The following is a 17,734-nucleotide window of genomic DNA, read 5'->3' on the forward strand; positions in this document are numbered from 1 at the left end:
CAGCACCTTGGAGATTGGAGGTCTATAGACACTCCGTACAACTCACCCACCTAAGGCATTTCAGCACCTTGGACCACAGTTAGGACATCCCGAAGAGCAACATTGACCATTTTAGCACCTTGGATAGCTACCCCTTGAGCCTCTCTTCCAATATGTGAATCTGACAGATCAGAGCTGAATCAGATTCATCATTACAACTGTGTCCAAGACTAGATGAGTGATCTATAGGAGACAAGCCTTGAGACATATTTTTGGCTTTCAATATTTCTTGGGACATTGCGAAGTCTGAACAAGCATGGACCTCACAAGGAGAGCATCCGTCCTAGGACTGCAAGTACTGGTTCTTCTTGTATGTAAGTAAAACAATTATTATTATTATTCTTTAGGTGAAGGAATACAGGTGTAAGGTTCATGATCAACACAGGGCAACATGACCATATACCAGGGTAGAGGGGCATCCAGCTATGGGTTTTAGGGCAACTTTTGTGGTTGGTGGTACCTTATGGGCAATGTGAACGGTCAATGATCGACTTTCTCTATTTGACAGACACTATTGATCCGAATTTGGCAGAACAAGAAGTGGAGAATCTTTCAGGTCTGTCCGCTAATCCTGAGAAAAACATATTTGCCATAAGAGAAAATGGGACCACTTGTCTCATGGCTGAATTCTCAGCTAAGATAGCTGTTCCCTATGAAGTTCCTTCCAGTAATGAAGTGGATGTAAGTATTATACAAAAATAATGTCTGTATGCAAAACAGTTTTAATGGTTAAAATTCCGGACACATTTATGAGAAATAAAAAAAACACTGAAACGCTTTTTTTGGTAAGTCTAAATTCATGAAAATATGATTTCTCTTCAATGCATCCAGCCCTGCTCAGCAGGACAATGTGCAGGGTGCAACAAACTAACCAATTAGAATTCCTATTTCACCAGTTCATTGGAAGCAGAATGATGAAAGCTGTTGGCTGATTGGTTGCTAAGAGTTATTGGATCATTCTTTGTTTTGTTCAGTATGCTAGATGGTTGCAAATAACTTCAGTTAATGAATAGTCTGATATTAGTCTATGCAGTGACTGTAAGTAAATTATGTTTTTCAGCAGCATGGTTTCTTCTCTGTTACAGTGGGATCTGGAGGAAGCTACCATCCAGTTGCCCAGAGATACTGAGATTAAAGGGAAATGCTGGAATAATGAGTCTGAACTGCATTTGTCATGGTTAGACAAATCTTACACGCTGAAGTTGTTCTTTGTCAAGGTAACTAACGCTGCAGCTGCGCAAGGTTCCATTATCGAATGCTGTGAACTACTAATGACACAGATGTACTGCAATGCATGATTCATTATGACAACAGCCTATGTCAAGGCTTTATCATCAAAGTGCAATCTTTCGCTACTATGCTGGGCTCTACATACATATAGAGACACGTCATTCCTAGTTTTACACAATGATCTATAATAAACTATTCACATATGTCGCATTCCAAGAATGCAGGGTGGTATTATCAGGTAAACATTGCAATTAAATCTCTAGGGCAGCCAATGATTGCATTTCAATGAAAGGTCCGACCAAAGCTTTCATAAAAATCAGTAGTTCAGCCAATGCTTTCATTTGGATCAATACTTCAGCCAGTGCTTGCGTTTTAATCGATGGTTCAACCAAAGCTTTCATTTAGATCAATACTTCAGCCAATTCTTACATTTTAATCAATAGTGCATCCAATGCTTTCATTTCAATCAATAGTTCAGCCAATGCTTGCGTTTTAATTAGTAGTTCAACCAATATCTTCATTTCAATCAATACTTCAGCCAATTCTTGCATTTTAATTGATGGTTCAACCAAAGCTTTCATTTAAATCAATAGTTCAACCAATGCTTGCATTTTAATTAATACTTCAACCAATATCTTCATTTCAATCAATACTTTAGCCAATTCTTGCATTTCAATCAATAGTTCAACCAATGTTTTCATTTCAATCAATACTTCAGCCTATTATTTCATTTTAATTAATGGTTCAACCAAAGCTTTCATTAAAATCAATAGTTCAACCAATGCTTGCATTTTAATTAATACTTCAACCAATATCTTCATTTCAATCAATACTTTAGCCAATTCTTGCATTTCAATCAATAGTTCAACCAATGTTTTCATTTCAATCAATACTTCAGCCTATTATTTCATTTTAATTAATGGTTCAACCAAAGCTTTCATTAAAATCAATAGTTCAGCCAATTCTTGCATTTTAATCAATAATGCATCCAATGCTTTCATTTCAATCAATAGTTCAGCCAATGTTCACATTTTAATTAATAGTTCAACCAATGTCTTCATTTCAATCAATACTTCAGTCAATTCTTGCATTTTAATCGATGGTTCAACCAAAGCTTTCATTAAAATCAATAGTTCAGACAATTCTTGCATTTTAATCAATAATGCATCCAATGCTTTCATTTCAATCAATAGTTCAACCAATGTCTTCATTTCAATCAATACTTCAGCTTATTATTTAATTTTAATCGATGGTTCAACCAAAGCTTTCATTAAAATCAAAAGTTCAGCAAATGCTCCCATTTTAATTAATAGTTCAACCAATGTTTTCATTTCAATCAATACTTCAGCCAATTCTTGCATTTTAATTGATGGTTCAACCAAAGATTTTATTAAAATCAATAGTTCTGCCAATTCTTGCATTTTAATTGATGGTTCAACCAAAGATTTTATTAAAATCAATAGTTCTGCCAATTCTTGCATTTTAATCAATAGCGCATCCAATGCTTTCATTTCAATTAATACTTCAACCAATTCTTGCATTTCAATGGTTCAACCAATGCTTTAATTTCAATCAATAGTTAATCAATGCTTCAGTTTAATCAATGCTTCAGTTTAATCAATGCTTTCATACCCATTTTATCCCATTTTATGGAAATATCCATTTTATTCTTAGGATGGTCAGGACTTCGCAAGGTCCACTGGAAGGAGCTGGAAAATGAGCAAAGTTCAGTTTTTTTATGATCCCTCAGAACGCACAAATTTCAAAACTGGAGCAAGACGTGAGTATGTGCGAGACTGCAGCATGTGCGCGTGGTCCGCATAAACCGTAATACTACACAATGACTGGTTCCTGCGCCCCCCCCCAATCCCCTCCCCCACCCCCCCAAGACCATACCGCAGTGGTCCTGGTTACTGTATGCTATGAACTGTACATGAAGCCTCAAATGCTTACTCCGAAGCCTCTACTAAGGAAAGAGGTCAGAGTCATCGGTAAAACCCCACAATTACAGTATTATCACCAGCAGAAATAAATGGATGAGTACGGGAGAGGAACCGAAGAGCCGCAGTCAGTAGCTGAGTCATTTTGTGCGGTTGGCTGCTGACGTGTAACCAACAGATGTTCCCCCAATACTGCTGTGCACAATGCAGTCTTTCTTGTTCTGCCCCTGGCTTTCCCATCTGGGGCCCACTCCGGGACCCGTGCCACTGCTAAATAAAGCACTTTGTGATATGAATTTACACCATAGACATTTTGTATCGAAATTCTTATATAAATGAATGAGAAAATTATATAAACGGCAACACCAAATACCCTTTTGTAACATTGTACAAGGAAAAGAGGGAAAACTCCTGATTGTAAGCCACCATCCCCGAATTAAAAATTAGATGAGGAAGGAGGGGCCCCCTACGACGTTGAAGGCTTAAATAGTATTTATTTATTTCAGGTACTTATATAGCGCCGCCAATTTACACAGCGCTTTACATATATATTGTACATTCACATCAGTCCCTAACCCTCAAGGGGCGTACAATCTAAGGTCCCTAACCCTCAAGGGGCGTACAATCTAAGGTCCCTAACCCTCAAGGGGCGTACAATCTAAGGCCCCTAACCCTCAAGGGGCGTACAATCTAAGGTCCCTAACCCTCAAGGGGCGTACAATCTAAGGTCCCTAACCCTCAAGGGGCGTACAATCTAAGGTCCCTAACCCTCAAGGGGCGTACAATCTAAGGCCCCTAACCCTCAAGGGGTGTACAATCTAAGGACCCTAACCCTCAAGGGGCGTACAATCTAAGGCCCCTAACCCTCAAGGGGCGTACAATCTAAGGTCCCTAACCCTCAAGGGGCGTACAATCTAAGGTCCCTAACCCTCAAGGGGCGTACAATCTAAGGTCCCTAACCCTCAAGGGCGTACAATCTAAGGTCCCTAACCCTCAAGGGGTGTACAATCTAAGGTCCCTAACCCTCAAGGGGGTACAATCTAAGGTCCCTAACCCTCAAGGGGCGTACAATCTAAGGCCCCTAACCCTCAAGGGGCGTACAATCTAAGGCCCCTAACCCTCAAGGGGAGTACAATCTAAGGTCCCTAACCCTCAAGGGGAGTACAATCTAAGGTCCCTAACCCTCAAGGGGGTACAATCTAAGGTCCCTAACCCTCAAGGGGGTACAATCTAAGGTCCCTAACCCTCAAGGGGCATACAATCTAAGGTCCCTAACCCTCAAGGGGCATACAATCTAAGATCCCTAACCCTCAAGGGGTGTACAATCTAAGGTCCCTAACTTACATTCATACATACACATACTAGGGACAATTTAGACAGCAACCAATGAACCTACCAGCATGTCTTTGGAGTGTGGGAGGAAACCAGAGTACCCGGAGGAAACCCACTCAGGCACAGGGAGAACACACAAACTCCAGGCAGGTGGAGCCGTGGCTGGAACTTAAACCAGCGACCCGAGTACTGCCAGGCGGAAGTGCTAACCATTTAGCCACTGCCCATAGTACCATAAGTATTAAAAAAAAGGGCAAATTTTGATTTGTGAAAAATTGTTGTGATGCATAGACATACAATACAATGCATCATACAGAGTCATAGTACATCATCCAAACCAGAATATGAATTCACATGATGAGGATACCCAGTGTGACTATGTTTGACTGGCCATAGAGGATATGAATTACGGGATCATCATTGATGTACAGAAACTGTGGAGATACTATTCTAATTGTTCCGACGCGTTTCAAAGTGGTTCCACTCCTTCCTCAGGGAAAAGAGAGAAGAACTCTGCCTATGGATGACATCATTTACAAGATTAAACATTATTATTATCATTATTATTATTATTATTATACAGGATTTATATTATTATTATTATTATTATTATTACTACGAGTTTATATAGCGCCAAAGGGTTTGCTCAGCGCTGTACAATAGGGGGGGACAATACATGGCACAGTACAACAAAGACAGACAGCGTACGAGGGGTAAGAGGGCCCTACTCTTACGAGCTTACAATCTAGGATATTATTATTATTATAATACAGGATTTATATATTATTATTATTATACAGGATTTATATATTATTATTATACAGGATTTATATATTATTATTATACAGGATTTATATATTATTATTATACAGGATTTATATATTATTATTATTATTATTATACAGGATTTATATATTATTATTATTATTATACAGGATTTATATATTATTATTATTATACAGGATTTATATATTATTATTATACAGGATTTATAGATTATTATTATTATACAGGATTTATAAATTATTATTATACAGGATTTATGGCGCCAACAGTTTGCTCAGCGCTTTACAATATAACAGGAGACAATACAGCAACAATACAGTTCAATACAACAAGGTTAGGAGCAGGGGCGGACTGACCATTTGGAAATTCGGGTACTTCCCGAGGGCCCGGGGTCAGTAGGGAGCCCCTTGAGATGCCCCTGGTACCTTTTTCATAGGCTTTTTTGAGTTTGGGCAAGGACACAGTGGCCCCATGATCCCCTATTGCCCGGGGGCCCAATGAGTTGTCAGTCCGCCCCTGTTCTAGAGTAAAGGAAGATGATTCATGTAGCATTTACTTCCTGGAATCCATCTGCTCTTAGCTCAGGCATTAAAGTGTTACTAAATCCTCAAGAGTAAATATATGCAGTAATGCAGTAAAGCGTGCTTGTTATACTCACTGTGGAAAAATGCTGTTTGATCCTGTCTTCTCTGATCCTCCTCTTCTTCCAGTGCCCGCTCTTATCTTCTGATAAGACATATCGTGTGGAGTCACTCTGCACATGCTTAGTTTGGTGTGTAATGCTAGAGAGGTTTTTTTTTCATAGAAAAATAGAAAAGTGACGGCAGAGAAAGACAGAGTGAGTCTGCCTTTTTTTGTGTGGGTGTTTTTGGGGGTTTTGTTTTTTTGGGGGGGTTCTATATAGATCTATGCTTGTCCCAAGCATGTTTGGAGATATTCACTGTTGACTGGCTCACTACCTTTGCTGAAAGTTTATTCCAAGTATGCGATGGCAGAAAAAGGCAGAGTGGTCTATTGAGTCTGCCCTTTTTTGTTTTTTTTTTTCTTTTGGGGGGGGAGGGTTGTGCGTGTGGGGGGGAGGGGTAAGGACACAGGGACCCCATGATCCCCTATTGCCCGGGATCCCCATGAGTTGTCAGTCCGCCCCTGGTTAGGAGGGCCCTGCTCCTTGGAGCTTACAATCTAAGAACAAACATACAGTGGCTAAATGGTTAGCACTTCCACCTGACAGTCCTTGGGTTGTCGGTTCAAATCCCAACTCATGGCACCACCTGCCTGAAGTTTGCATGTTCTCCCTGTGCCTGCATGGGTTTCTTCTGGGTACTCCAGTTTCCTCCCACACTCCAAAGACATGCTGGTAGGTGAATTAGCTCCTGTCAAAATTGGGCCCTGCTCCTCGGAGCTTACAATCTAAGCATGTTTGTTTGGAACAAGTCTCATATCCATAACAACATTGAATACATTGTAATCTGTAGATATACTTACAATACATGAAAGTGCAAAAAAAGTGCATAGTATAGAGCCTATATCTCATCTTCCCCCAAATATCAATATCCACCACTCCTTTTTTTGTTGTTTAACCCCTTGGCGCCGGCGCCTCCCGGCCCTTTAAGGGCTCGTTCACACTTGGCTGTTTTGCCAACGCTTGCCAAACGCCCCTATAGCCTTTGGCAAGCGTTGGTCTGGCGTTTGCAGAGCGTTATTAACGCTCGGCAAACGCTCGGCAAACGCCGCATGTGCGGTTTAGCGGCGGTTGCTAGGCGTTTGCCGAGCGTTAATAACGCCCCACAAACGCCTATAATGCAGTTTGAGTAGTGTTACCGCTCCGCAAACGCCCCGCAACCGCGTCGCAACCGCACCGCAAACGCCGGCCGGGCGTTTGCGGAGCGGCACCATAGACGAGAATAGGAGGCTTCAAAGCCTCCTGACTCGTCCAGAGGAGTCCGTTTTGCCGCGACGCAACGCGACGCAAACGCTCCCGTTAGAACAGCACCATGTGCTGTAATGTGCAGAGTTGGCAGAGGCGTTTGGGAAGCGGTAAAAACGCTTACCAAACGCCTCTCTGCCGCCTGCACACAAGGCTAGTGTGAACGTAGCCTAAGTGTTTCAGAAGCCGGGAGGCGGGGCGGGGTTTTAGGGTCATGTGATCACCGTGATTTGCCATCATGGCGGTCACATGATCGGGAAAGGTCCCAATCGAAAGAGGAGATCGGGACCTTTCCGTGAGTACCGGACATGTGTGCTGGGAGCGCGCTCTCAGCACATATGGTTTTCTTAATTGCACACAATCTAGGGCATCTAGGCCCAGACGTCGGGAGGTCGCGCATTTGTGTGCGGCCGTCGTGACGAGGTTTAACGTAAGGCACTATGTTCTGTTCACCATGTTGATTGTCTTTGGAACTTACATGCTAAATTAACATGCTAATGTTAATGTTATGTCAATGTTTCAGTTGGAAAGCATACGGCTACTAGTCACCACCTGTCTCTAATGGCCACCCCAGTTGGGATGTCCTACGAATGTGAGGCTTCAGAGAAGATCAGCCTGGTCTCCAGCGACCAGAAGAAGACGGTGGTCTTGTACCTGTCTGAGGTCCACATGCAGCCATTTGACATTAAGAGTGACTTTGTCTTCAGCGAAGGTAAACTAATTGCACTACAACTACTACTAATTGCACTACAACAACTACTACTAATTGCAGTACAACAACTACTACTAATTGCACTACAACAACAACTGCTAATTGCACTATAACAACTACTACTAATTACACTACAACAACTACTACTAATTGCACTACAACTACTACTACTAATTCCACTACAACAACTACTACTAATTCCACTACAACAACTACTACTAATTCCACTACAACAACTACTACTAATTGCACTACAACAACTACTACTAATTGCACTACAACAACTACTACTAATTACACTACAACAACTACTACTAATTGCACTACAACAACAACAACTACTAATTGCACTACAACAACTACTACTAATTGCACTACAACAACTACTACTAATTGCACTATAACAACTACTACTAATTCCACTACAACAACTACTACTAATTGCACTACAACAACAACTACTAATTGCACTACAACAACTACTACTAATTGCACTACAACAACAACTACTAATTGCACTACAACAACTACTACTAATTGCACTACAACAACAACTACTAATTGCACTACAACAACTACTACTAATTACACTACAACAACTACTACTAATTGCACTACAACAACAGCAACTGCTAATTGCACTACAACAACTACTACTAATTGCACTACAACAACTACTACTAATTGCACTATAACAACTACTACTAATTCCACTACAACAACTACTACTAATTGCACTACAACAACAACTACTAATTGCACTACAACAACTACTACTAATTACACTACAACAACTACTACTAATTGCACTACAACAACTACTACTAATTACACTACAACAACTACTACTAATTGCACTACAACAACAGCAACTGCTAATTGCACTATAACAACTACTACTAATTGCAGTACAACAACTACTACTAATTGCACTACAACAACAACTACTAATTGCACTACAACAACTACTACTAATTGCACTACAACAACTACTACTAATTGCACTATAACAACTACTACTAATTCCACTACAACAACTACTACTAATTACACTACAACAACAACTACTAATTGCACTACAACAACTACTACTAATTACACTACAACAACTACTACTAATTGCACTACAACAACTACTACTAATTCCACTACAACTACTACTACTAATTCCACTACAACAACTACTACTAATTCCACTACAACAACTACTACTAATTCCACTACAACAACTACTACTAATTGCACTACAACAACAACAACTGCTAATTGCACTACAACAACTACTACTAATTGCACTACAACAACTACTACTAATTGCACTACAACAACTACTACTTCATAAAAGTCCTGGATTCTTTCTTGGATACACAGAATATAACTGGATATAACATTTATAGGTAAAGTTGATCCAGGGAATATCTGATTGCCTCTCGGGGGATCAGGAAGGAATTTTTTCCACTGCAGGAGCAAATTGGATCGTGCTTTGCTGGGTTTTTTGCCTTCCTCTGGATCAACTGTGGGTGTAGGATTATAACTTTTTTTTTCCTCTCTGTGTATCACCTGAGGGGCAGTCACTTCACTAAGTATATGGAAGGGATTACAAACACTTTAAACATTTTGGTCACCTAAACATACTATTTTGGGGGGGGGGGGGGTCAGGCAGTTTATTGATTTCAGCTTTAAAGTAAACCCAATTGCTAAATTCTAATGTGAGCTTTCAGACAACACTTTTGTGATCCTGCCATACAGGTCCTCTTGTAGGCACTTCAAGTTATTGGGTGGCAATTGTCTCCTAGTTGTGCCTCTGCAGTGTCACCCCACCACATGTGCCCCCCCCCCCATTGAGATTACTGTGCCGACACACACATTGCACAGGCATGGACAGCCCTTGTCACAATCAGGGAGCCGGTCCTGAACAAAGATTTATGGCCAACACTGAAGCAAGACAATGTAGGCAGGAAGTGGCTGCAAAAAGGCTGGAGGAGATCAGTAGCACAGAAATGTATAGAAGGGTGAAAAAGCATAATTTGCTGATGTTGCAGCACCCCCCCCACCCCCCCGCCCCACCACACACACACACTGCAAGGGTTAAATGATTGCCAAACATTAAAATCAGTCTATATAAGTGGTAAAGCATGCTTGTTATAGTCACTGTGGAACCTAAGGGGTTAATCTTCTGCATCATGTAAAAAGGCTGTTTGATCCTGTTTTCTCTGATCCTCCCCTTCTTCTGCTGTCCCCAATCCATCTTCTGATAGTACAGAGCTCTAGGAGATACTTTGCACATGCTCAGTTTGGTGTGTATCGCTAGAGGTTTTTTATCTTTGGCAGGGTGCTTCTAATAAGCACAGGGCAAATCAGTGCTGTCCAGAGAGAGGGTCAGGGGTTATGCAGCCTCATAGGACAGTAAGAGGAGAATGACAACTCCTCATACAAGAATAACCAGTGCTCTGCTGGATACTGATGGAAGTCACAAGACTGCTATATACTGCTCATGAGAAAAGGGATTTAGCTTATAATAATTAGTTAACATTTACTACAGTAATTGCATTTCCATGTTGTGTGTACTGTGGGAGAGCGGATATACTGAATGCGGGGTCCGGGGAGAGCGGATATAGTGAATGCAGGGTCCGGGGAGAGCGGATATAGTGAATGCAGGGTCCGGGGAGAGCGGATATAGTGAATGCAGGGTCCGGGGAGAGCGGATATAGTGAATGCAGGGTCCGGGGAGAGCAGATATAGTGAATGTGGGGTCCGGGGAGAGCGGATATAGTGAATGCAGGGTCCAGGGAGACCAGATATAGTGAATGCAGGGTCCAGGGAGACCGGATATAGTGAATGCAGGGTCCGGGGAGACCAGATATAGTGAATGCAGGGTCCGGGGAGACCAGATATAGTGAATGCAGGGTCCGGGGAGACCAGATATAGTGAATGCAGGGTCCGGGGAGACTGGATATAGGGAATGCAGGGTCCGGGGAGACCGGATATAGTGAATGCATGGCCCGGGGAGACCAGATATAGTGAATGCAGGGTCCAGAGAGACCAGATATAGTGAATGCGGGGTCCGGGGAGACCAGATATAATGAATGCAGGGACCGGAGAGACCAGATATAATGAATGCAGGGTCCGGAGAGACCAGATATAATGAATGCAGGGTCCGGGGAGAGCGGATATAGTGAATGCAGGGTCCGGGGAGACCAGATATAATGAATGCAGGGTCCGGGGAGACCAGATATAGTGAGAGCAGGGTCCGGGGAGACCAGATATAATGAATGCAGGGTCCGGGGAGACCAGATATAGTGAATGCAGGGTCCGGGGAGACCAGATATAGTGAATGCAGGGTCCGGGGAGACCAGATATAGTGAATGCAGGGTCCGGGGAGACCAGATATAGTGAATGCAGGGTCCGGGGAGACCAGATATAGTGAATGCAGGGTCCGGGGAGACCAGATATAGTGAATGCAGGGTCCGGATTTAGTAACACTTTAAAGTGATTGTAAACACTTACATGTGCCTGGTGAAGGGACTGGCCTCAGGTGATATGCAGGGATGAAACAAATCCCCCTACATAAGTTGTACCAGTTTATCTGCAGTCTTCTCTTCTCTACAGCTGTTCAAAGTGCTGAATGTATAAAGCTAGTCTGTGAGTCCAGAAAAAAAGGGGGCAGGGAGCTGACATCACACACTACAGAGCTAAATGAGGAGAGCTCTGAGAGCTGATTGGAGGGAAGGGACACACCCCCCTCCACAAAGTTCAGGCTGTCAATCAGATGGAGATCCCTCCCCTGTCACTATTTTTCACTTGGTGTCAGGAAAACTTATCAGAAGTGATTCATGCTGATAGAAGTGCGAAGCAGCAGACATAAATTAGGACATAACAGTTAAGGGGAGATTTACCAAAACTGGAGAGTGCAAAATCTGGTGCAGCTGGGCATGGTAGTCAATCAGCTTCTAACTTGGAGCTGATTGGTGCCTTTGCAGAGCTGCACCCGATTTTGCACCATGCAGCTTTAGTAAATCAATCCTCTAGTGCTCTGGATTGGGTCAACTACACACTATAGAGGGATATGCTTTGCTCATATTATATGTCTGAGGTTACAACCACTTCAAAGTCTCGAAGTACATAAAATGGCTGTAGCACTTACCTTACCCGCACTCCAGGTGGCTCCAGCATTTTCTTCTTGTTCCTCTGGCACCATGAGATGCCCCTGGTACCTTTTTCATAGGCTTTTTTTAGTTTGGGCAGGGACACAGGGGCCCTGGGATCCCCTATTGCCCAGGGGGCCCCATGGGTTGTCAGTCCACCCCTGGGGAGGAAGCTGGACCACCTGGAGGAAGCCCATGCAGGCACAGGGAGAACATGCAAACTCCATGCAGGAGGTGCTATGGTTGAGAATTGAACCCATGACCCATTTACTGCAAGGCAGACGTGCTAACCACTAAGCCACTGTGCTGCCCACCACCACCTTAGCTTCCTGAATTTGGCTTTGCAAAGAATACCCAATCGCTTGCAAGGGAAAAAAAATAATTTTTTTTAGCTTGCATATGATTGGATGACGGAAGTCAGAAGAGCTGCCCTTGCAGTATGAACAGCCTATTTGCCTTTAGGGCTGTTTCACACTGTAGAAACGCAGTCCAGATACGTTCTGGATGCGTTTCCGCATGCGCATTATTTAATAGGTTCCGTTGTGTTTTTGATGCGTTTTTTACATGTTCCAGTGTGTTGTTTATGCATTCCAATTCTTTCCACCCTCTCTTTCTTCAATTTAAATAGGGACATGTGCGTTCCAGTGCGTTTTTGATGTGTTTTGGTGCGTTCTGGTGCATTTCTGATGCATTTTTCCAGTACAGTTCTGTGCAGGAAAAATGCAGTATGTTCTACTTTTTTTTCTGCAGCCGGAACGCACTGGAACTGCAAGCGCTGATGTGAACTATGACATTGACGTGCATATCACCTACTTTCTGTGCGTTTTGGATGCAGAAAAAAAGCAACTGAAACGCATGGAGTGTGAACTGGCCCTGAGACCTGTAACACTAATGAGTCACATGACACCGGGGAGGGAAAATGGCTAATTGGGACCAATTTGGACCTTGTCACTTAGGGGTGGACTCACTTAGGGCCAGTTCTTACTACAAAAATGCACATTGGATGCATCCTGAATATGTTTTTGCTTAGAGTTCACACGACATGCAGTTCCGGTGCAATTGTGATGCAGTTTGCTGCGTTCCAGTCAAGTTCTGTGCAGAAAAAATGCTGCACGTTCTTTTTTTTCTGCAGGCAAATCGCACTGGAACTGCAATCACTGATGTGAACTATGACATTGACAACAATATAATGTATTTTCTGCGCTTTTTGGATGCAGAAGAAAAGCAACTGAAACGCATGGAGTGTGAACCGGCCCTTAGTAAATCACACCCCGTATCTTTATGAGGGCGGTATCTTGTACACAGATGTCACGCGGTGTCAGGGGCGGACTGACAACTCATGGGGCCCCCGGGCAATAGGGGATCATGGGGTCCCTGCAGGGGTGGACTGACCATCTGGAAACTCGGGCACTGCCCAAGGGCCCAGGGTCAGTAGGGGGCCCCATGAGATGCCCCTGGTACCTTTTTCATAGGCTTTTTTGAGTTTGGGCAAGGACACAGGGGCCCCATGATCCCTTACTGCCCGGGGGCCCCATGAGTTGTCAGTCCGCCCCTGGGTCCCTGTGTCCTTGCCCAAACTCAAAAAAGCCTATGAAAAAGGTACCAGGGGCATCTCATGGGGCCCCTACTGACCCCGGGCCCTCGGGTAGTGCTTGAGTTTCCAAATGGTCAGTCCGCCCCTGCGCAGTGTACATTGTATGTAATATACAGTAGTATCTCCCAGAAGTGAGTCCCCCCCCCTCACATTTGTGTCAAAATTTGATTCTCTCTTTTCATGTGACAACACTGAAGAAATGACACTTTGCTACAATGTGACGTAGTCAGTGTACAGCTTGTATAACATGAAAGTTTTCTGTCCCCTCAAAATAACTCAACACACCGCCATTAATGTCTAAACCGCTGGCAACAAAAGTGAGTCCCCCCCTAAGTGACAAGGTCCAAATTGGGCCCAATTAGCCATTTTCCCTCCCCGGTGTCATGTGACTGGTTAGTGTTACAAGGTCTCAGGTGTGAATGGGGAGCGGGGGGGTTGCATTTGGTGTTATCGCTCTCACTCTCTCATACTGGTCACTGGAAGTTCAACATGGCACCTCATGGCAAAGAACTCTCTGAGGATCTGAAAAAAAGAATTGTTGCTCTACATAAAGATGGCCTAGGCTATAAGAAGATTGCCAAGACCCTGAAACTGAGCTGCAGCACGGTGGCCAAGACCATACAGCAGTGTTACAGGACAGGTTCTGCTCAGAACAGGCCTCCCCATGGGCGACCAAAGAAGTTGAGTTCAGTGCTCAGCGTTATATCCAGAGGTTGTCTTTGGGAAATAGACATATGAGTGCTGCCAGCAATGCTGCAGAGGGTGAAGGGGTGGGGGGGTCAGCCTGTCAGTGCTCAGACCATACGCCGCACACTGCATCAAATTGGTCTGCATGCAGGGGCGGACTGACCATTTGGAAACTCGGGCACTGCCGGAGGGCCTGGGGTCAGTAGGGGGCCCCATGAGATGCCCCTGGTACCTTTTTCATAGGCTTTTTTGAGTTTGGGCAAGGACACTGGGACCCCATGATCCCCTATTGCCCGGGGGCCCCATGAGTTGTCAGTCCGCCCCTGTCTGCATGGCTGTCGTCCCAGAAGGAAGCCTCTTCTAAAGATGATGCACAGGAAAGCCGCAAACAGTTTGCTGAAGACAAGCAGACTAAGGACATGGATTACTGGAACCATGTCCTGTGGTCTGATGACACCAACATCAACTGATTTGGTTCAGATGGTGTCAAGCGTGTGTGGCGGCAACCAGGGGAGGAGTACAAAGACAAGTGTGTCTTGCCTACAGTCAAGCATGGTGGTGGGAGTGTCATGGTCTGGGGCTGCATGAGTGCTGCCGGCACTGGGGGGCTACAGTTCATTGAGGGAACCATGAATGCCAACATGTACTGTGACATACTGAAGCAGAGCATGATCCCCTCCCTTCAGAGACTGGGCCGCAGGGCAGTATTCCAACAAAACGACCCCAAACACACCTCCAAGACCACCACTGCCTGGCTAAAGAAGCTGAGGGTGAAGGTGATGGACTGGCCAAGCATGTCTCCAGACCTAAACCCTATTGAGCATCTGTGGGGCATCCTCAAAGGGAAGGTGGAGGAGCGCAAGGTCTCTAACATCCACCAGCCCCATGATGTCGTCATGGAGGAGTGGAAGAGGACTCCAGTGGCAACCTGTGAAGCTCTGGTGACCTCCATGCCCAAGAGGGTGAAGGCAGTGCTGGAAAATAATGGCGGCCACACAAAATATTGACACTTGGGGCCCAGTTTGGACCTTGTCACTTAGGGGTGGACTCACGTTTGTTGCCAGCAGTTTAGACATTAATGGCGGTGTGTTGAGTTATTTTGAGGGGACAGACAATTTACATGTTATACAATCTGTACACTGACTACGGCACATTGTACCAAAGTGTCAAATATTGACACAAATGTGAGGGGTGGACTCACTTCTGGGAGATACTGTATATATATATACATATAAGTGGGGGAGGGGTGGACTCATTTCTGGGAGATACTGTATATATATATATAGGTGGGGGAGGGGTGGGCTCACTTCTGGGAGATACTGTATATATATATATATATATATAGGTGGGGGAGGGGTGGACTCACTTCTGGGAGATACTGTATATATATATATAGGTGGGGGAGGGGTGGACTCACTTCTGGGAGATACTATATATATATATAGGTGGGGGAGGGATGGACTCACTTCTGGGAGATGCTGTATAAATATATAGGTGGGGGAGGGGTGGACTCACTTCTGGGAGATACTGTATATATATATATAGGTGGGGGAGGGGTGGACTCACTTCTGGGAGATACTGTATATATATATATATATAGGTGGGGGAGGGGTGGACTCACTTCTGGGAGATACTGTATATATATATAGGTGGGGGAGGGGTGGACTCACTTCTGGGAGATACTGTATATATATATAGGTGGGGGAGGGGTGGACTCACTTCTGGGAGATACTGTATATATATATATGTGGGGGAGGGGTGGACTCACTTCTGGGAGATGCTGTATATATATATATATAGGTGGGGGAGGGGTGGACTCACTTCTGGGAGATACTGTATATATATATATATATATATAGGTGGGGGAGGGGTGGACTCACTTCTGGGAGATGCTGTATATATATATAGGTGGGGGAGGGTGGACTCACTTCTGGGAGATACTGTATATATATATAGGTGGGGGAGGGGTGGACTCACTTCTGGGAGATACTGTATATATATATATGTGGGGGAGGGGTGGACTCACTTCTGGGAGATGCTGTATATATATATATATAGGTGGGGGAGGGGTGGACTCACTTCTGGGAGATGCTGTATATATATATATATATATAGGTGGGGGAGGGGTGGACTCACTTCTGGGAGATACTGTATATATATATAGGTGGGGGAGGGGTGGACTCACTTCTGGGAGATACTGTATATATATATATATATATAGGTGGGGGAGGGGTGGACTCACTTCTGGGAGATACTGTATATATATATATATAGGTGGGGGAGGGGTGGACTCACTTCTGGGAGATACTGTATATATATATATAGGTGGGGGAGGGGTGGACTCACTTCTGGGAGATACTGTATATATATATATAGGTGGGGGAGGGGTGGACTCACTTCTGGGAGATACTGTATATATATATAGGTGGGGGAGGGGTGGACTCACTTCTGGGAGATACTGTATATATATATATAGGTGGGGGAGGGGTGGACTCACTTCTGGGAGATACTGTATATATATATAGGTGGGGGAGGGGTGGACTCACTTCTGGGAGATAATGTATATGTAAAGCATTGCATGAATTGTCAGCATTATATAAGCGCCTATAATAAATAAATGTCTTATCTTCCGATCCCTCCTGCTCTATTCCAGAATACAGATGTCTGACCGATCAGAGGAAACAGCTGGAAGAAACCTTGCCTCTTATTTTAGGCATAATCCTGGGACTGGCCATTGTCATCATCCTCGCCGTCTACCACATTCATCACAAGATGACAGCCAATCAAGTGCAAATTCCTCGGGACAGATCGCTCTACAAGCACATGGGATAAGCCAAGAGCACAATATGAAATGCAAAGCATAATGACCATCAGGTAGAAAGGCCAAAAGCACTTTGTCTTCCTGTCCATGACCTCCATTCCCCTTTTTATCGGTGAAGATTTCTTTTTTTTTTATTATTCTTTGTACCGGAAACAAGTACAGCGCCATAGTGTTCCGGTGCAGACCGCGCCCAACACCGAAAAATGCTTCTAAGTCTTAAATGACGTTCATTTGCACATTTCACCTAAAATCCTCTCCTGTAGAACCTATGCATGATTAATATTTATAATGAGCTTAAAGGGTATTTTCAATTTTGTCGCCAAATTTAGGATAACACCTATTTTATATTTGTTACATAGCATACTGTGAAAGAAAAAAAAAAGAGTTTTTAAAAATGCTGTTTTTTTTTTTTTTTTTAATAGCTGAATGATCTGGAGGCCCTACTGCTGCCTTGTGAGCCATGTTTTTTTTTTTCTTACTTTTTTCTTTTTTTAAATAGCCAAATGATCTGGAGGCACTAC

General features: G+C 43.6%; 1 protein-coding gene across 2 annotated transcripts; it reads left to right on the forward strand.

The window, feature by feature from the left end:
• The first annotated feature begins 295 nt into the window (after window positions 1–295).
• Window positions 296–17,500, forward strand: LAMP5 (lysosome associated membrane protein 5). 2 transcript variants are annotated; one of them, XM_089687589.1, is made up of 6 exons: window positions 296–353; window positions 548–720; window positions 1,125–1,256; window positions 2,944–3,049; window positions 7,778–7,966; window positions 17,046–17,500. In XM_089687589.1, exons 1-6 carry the CDS (start codon window positions 296–298, stop codon window positions 17,222–17,224), a joined length of 837 nt encoding a protein of 278 aa, XP_089543715.1. In that variant the 3' UTR covers window positions 17,225–17,500. The 2 variants fall into 2 exon arrangements, with proteins under 2 accessions (XP_089543715.1, XP_089543716.1); XM_089687590.1 differs by lacking the exon at window positions 1,125–1,256.
• Window positions 17,501–17,734: the final 234 nt, after the last annotated feature.

The sequence above is a fragment of the Staurois parvus genome, unplaced genomic scaffold (genome assembly GCF_062004578.1).
Source record: "Staurois parvus isolate SC_StPar_1 unplaced genomic scaffold, SC_StPar_1.0 ptg000431l, whole genome shotgun sequence".
Classification (NCBI taxonomy): Eukaryota; Metazoa; Chordata; class Amphibia; order Anura; family Ranidae; genus Staurois; species Staurois parvus.